Source organism: Coturnix japonica, unplaced genomic scaffold, assembly GCF_001577835.2.
Source record: "Coturnix japonica isolate 7356 unplaced genomic scaffold, Coturnix japonica 2.1 chrUnrandom485, whole genome shotgun sequence".
NCBI classification, from domain to species: domain Eukaryota; kingdom Metazoa; phylum Chordata; class Aves; order Galliformes; family Phasianidae; genus Coturnix; species Coturnix japonica.
The window spans coordinates 67,552-71,958 of NW_015439880.1; the positions used below are offsets into that span (position 1 = coordinate 67,552).

At 61.9% G+C, this 4,407-nt stretch overlaps 1 protein-coding gene and 1 long non-coding RNA gene across 2 annotated transcripts in view; one reads left to right on the forward strand and one right to left on the reverse strand.

Moving 5' to 3' along the window:
* CACNB3 (calcium voltage-gated channel auxiliary subunit beta 3) overlaps window positions 1–4,407 on the forward strand; it is a 21,177-nt gene that overhangs the window by 11,618 nt on the left and 5,152 nt on the right. Inside the window, exons 5-7 of the mRNA XM_032441672.1 lie at window positions 3,269–3,401; window positions 3,507–3,658; window positions 3,950–4,030. Coding sequence (XP_032297563.1) covers window positions 3,269–3,401; window positions 3,507–3,658; window positions 3,950–4,030 — 366 coding nt within the window. The remainder of the gene's footprint in view (window positions 1–3,268; window positions 3,402–3,506; window positions 3,659–3,949; window positions 4,031–4,407) is intronic.
* On the reverse strand, window positions 1,405–2,601 carry LOC107307091. The gene is made up of 3 exons (XR_001552334.2): window positions 2,510–2,601; window positions 1,555–1,671; window positions 1,405–1,469 (listed from the first exon to the last, which is right to left on the reverse strand). It is a non-coding gene; the product is annotated as an uncharacterized LOC107307091 (long non-coding RNA).

A 4,407-nucleotide genomic window follows, 5' to 3' on the forward strand; every position in this document is an offset into this window, starting at 1 on the left:
GGGGTTTGGGGTCTATGGGGTTATGGGGTGGCATAGAGGTGGTATTGGGGGTCTATGGGGTCTATGGGGTGCGCACAGGGGTGGTGTATGTTGGGGGTCTATGGGGGGTGCACAGGGGTGGTATTGGGGTCTATGGGGTCCATGGGTGGCACCAGGGTTGGTACTTGGGGCTTGTCTGTGTTGTGGGGTCAGTTGGCTTTTGGGGTTATGGTGTTCGGGGTCTATGGGGTATTGTTTGGGTGTCTATGGGGTACGATTTGGCGGTCTAGATGTACATTGGGGTATGTTTGGGTCTATGGGGCTAGGGCGTTTGGGGTCAGTTATCGGGGTATTGTTTGGGGTGCTATGGGGTATGTTTGCGGGTCCTCATGGGGTACGTTTGAGGTTCGTTATGGGTACGTTTGGGGTCTATGGGTGTACATTTGGGGTCTAATGGGGTACGTTTGGGGTCAGTTATTAGGGTACGTATTGGAGTTGGTCTCGGGTCGCACCTTGCCCATCAAATCTGTGCTTGAGGAAATCGAAGCGGAGCGCTTCTGCATCATGTCGGTGACCTGCAAGAGCGGAGCAGAGTGGCAGCATCCGGGGGGGGGGAACATGAGACTCCTCCCTGTCACCCATCTGTTATGGAATATGGGGGGGCGGGGAACGACCCACAACCAACCGACCCCCCCAGCCGGCGCCCACTCGCATCGGCCCCACCGCGTTTCACCTCGTATCCCTTAGGGACGGCTCCACCAGCACGCAGGGCGCATGGGACGGGCACCGACGTCGTAGGGGGGATGTGTGCTGTGCTATGGGGGGGGGACAGGGGGGGTCAGTGGCACAGAGCCCCACCTCCACCCAAGCCCACAACAACCCCCAGCCCCACAACCGCCCCAGCCCACAACAACCCCCAGCCCCACAAGCCAGCCCCCGCCCGCACAAACCAGCGTGCCCCCGCCCTCCAGGCCCCACAACCAGGTGCCCCCCCCTCGCCAGCCCCACAGCTACACAGACATATCCCTGCAACCCCCCCCCCCACAACCCCATATAGAGGGGGCTCCATCCCGCCCGTGCCATCTCACCTGTTTCTGCTTCTGTATTGGCTTATGGGGGGAGGAGAGACAAGGAGCAGAGGTCGGTGATGGCCCATAGACCCCCCCCATAGACCCCCCCCCATAGACCCCTCCATATCTCCTTTACCTCCCCCCATAATCCCCCCCATATCTTCTCCCCCCCCATATTCTCCTTTATTCCTCCCATATCCCCCCCTATATCTCCCCCCCCCATATCTCCTTTCCCCCCCGCTTATTCTCCTTTCCCCCCCCCCCCCGTATCTCCTTTACTCCCCCATATCCCCCCCCATAACCTCCCCCCCATATCTCCTTTAACCCCCCCCCCATATTCAGTGCCCCCCCCTCACCTAATAAGGGGGGGGTGATCGCCGGCTCCCACTGTCCCCAATGCCCGGAGCGTTCCCAGCTCTCCTAATGGGAATACAGGGGGGAAATAGGGTTAAGGGGGGGTCCTGTGCTGGTGGGGGGGGTCGTGCAGTGGGGGGGGGTCTCGTACCGCGCCTTCTGCTCCTGTTTGAGCCTCACGGCCTCGAGGCGCTGGGGGCTGGGGATGAAGGCGATGTCCCCCCTCTCCTTCACTAAGCGCGCCGATCCACCAGTCGTTGCTGTATTTCTGTATGGGGGGGGGGTCCATCCATCCAGCCCAGCCCACAACCAGCCGCCCCCCCATGTTATCCCATACCAGCTGCCCCCACATCCCAGCCCCCACAACTAACTGCCCCCCCCATGTTATCCCATAACCAGCTGCCCCCACATCCCAGCCCCACAACTAACTGCCCCCCATCTCATCCATAACCAGCTGCCCCCCCTCATCCCATTCCAACCCCACAACCAGCCACCCCACCAATTCCATCCCTGCCCCACAATTAGCTGCCCCCCCCATCCCACCCCATAACCAGCTGCCCCCCCATTCTATACCATCCACCCACAACCAGCTGCAACCCCCATGTTATCCCCATAGCGAAGCCACCCCCCTATTCTATCCCATTCCAGCCCCCAAACCAACTGCCCCCCCCATCCCATCCCAGCCCCACAATTAACTGCCCCCCATCCCACCCCATAACCAGGCTGCCCCCCCATCTCATCCATAAGCAGTGGCACCCCCCCCATCCTATCCCAGCCCCACAACCAGCCACCCCCCCCAACCCATCCCTGCCCCACAAACCAGCTGCCCCCCGATGTTATCCCATAACACAGCCACCCCCCCCCATTCTATTCCATCCCACCCACAACCAGCTGCCCACCCCGTCCCATCCCACCCCACAATTAACTGCCCCCCCCATCCCACCCCATAACCAGCTGCCCCCCCGATCCCATCCCAGCCCCACAACTAACTGCCCCCCATCCCAGCCCCACAACCACCTGCCCCCATCCCATCCCCCCCATCTCCAACAGCCTCCTTTATTTAAGGGGGTGGTCCACCCCCCTGTTTATCTCCCCCCCCCATTTACCTCCTTGATGTGCAGGAAATCCTTGTGGCCTCGAAGTTGATGGCCGGCCCCCTGCAGGGGACACTCCTCATCCAGCGCCCCGCAGTAGCTGACATTGGTGGCCACCGCGAAGGGCCACGGGCTTGTGCTATTAGGGGGGTCAGCACCCTATAGCGACTCTATAGCGGCCCATAGCGGCCTATAGCGGCCCTATAGCGGCCCTATAGCGGCCCCATAGCGACCCCATAGCGGCCCTATAGCGGCCCCATAGCGACCCTATAGCGCCCCATAGCAGAGCCCTATAGCGGCCCTATAGCGGCCCCATAGCGGCCCCATAGCGACCCCATAGCGGCCCCATAAGCGAGCCTATAGCGGCCCCATAGGCGGCCCTATTAGCGGCCCTATAGCGGCCCTATAGCCGGCCCCATTTGCGGCCCATAGCGGCCCGTATGCCATAGCGGCCGCGCCATAGCCGGCATCTCTCTCTTTTTCCTGTTCCCCCCCACAGACCCCATAGACCTCAATACCTCCCCTGTGCCACCCCACAGACCCCACAGACCCCATAGACCCCAATACCACCCCTGTGCCACCCCATGGACCCCACAGATCCTATAGCCACCTCTGTGCCACCCCATAGACCCCATAGACTCCATAGCCATCTCTGTACCACCCCATGGACCCCACAGACCCCAATACCACCCCTGTGCCACCCCATGGACCCCATAACCCCCAATGCCATCTCTGTGCCACCCCATGGACCCCATAGACCCCCCATCCCCCATATCCCCCCATTATCCCCCCAGGATCTCCATCACTCACATCACAGCCGACCTGTCCTTGGCCAAACGCTCCATCCTCAACAACGTGGGCAAACAGGCGCTGCTGGAACGTTCAGCTGCACGCTCCACCATCGGTAACGTATGGGACATATAGGACATATAGGACAGCTATAGGGTCAGGGCTCACCCTATAGCCCAGCCCCACAGACCCTAATACAGCCCGTTGTCCTGACCCCCAGCCGAGGTGCAGGCTGAGATCGAGCGCATCTTTGAACTGGCCAAGTCGCTGCAGCTCGTGGTGCTGGACGCCGACACCATCAACCACCCGGCGCAGCTGGCCAAGACGTCGCTGGCGCCCATCGTTGTCTACGTCAAGGTGTCATCGCCGAAGGTGGGGGGGGGCTCTATATGGGGGGGGCTCTATATGGGGGGGGGTCTCTATGTGGGGGGGGGGTTGTGGGGGGGGGGGTTGGAGGGGATATGTCTGTGTAGCTGTGGGGCTGGAGGGGGGGGCACCTGGTTGTGGGGCTGGAGGGGGGGGGCACCTGGTTGTGGGGCTGGGGGCTGGTTGTGGGGCTGGGGGTTGTTGTGGGGCTGGGGCTGGTTGTGGGGCTGGGGGTTGTTGTGGGGCTGGGGGAGGTGGGGGCTCTGTGCACTGACCCCCCCTGTCCCCCCCCCATAGACACAGCACATCCCCCCCTACGACGTGGTGCCGTCCATGCGCCCCGTGGTGCTGGTGGGGCCGTCCCTAAAGGGATACGAGGTAACCGTGGGGCCGGGTGGGGGCTGGGGGGGGTCGGTTGGTTGTGGGTCGTTCCCCCCCCCCCCATATCCTATAACAGATGGGGTGACAGGGGGGGGTCTCATGTTCCCCCCCCCCCCGGTGCTGCCATCTGCTCCGCTCTGCAGGTCACCGACATGATGCAGAAGGCGCTGTTCGATTTCCTCAAGCACAGATTTGATGGCAGGTGCGACCCCAGAGACCCCAAACGTACCCTATAACTGACCCCAAACGTACCCCATAGACCCCAAATGTACCCCATAGACCCCAAACATACCCCATAACTGACCCCAAACGTACCCCATAGACCCCAAACATACCCCATAGACCCCAAACATACCCCATAACTGACCCCAAAC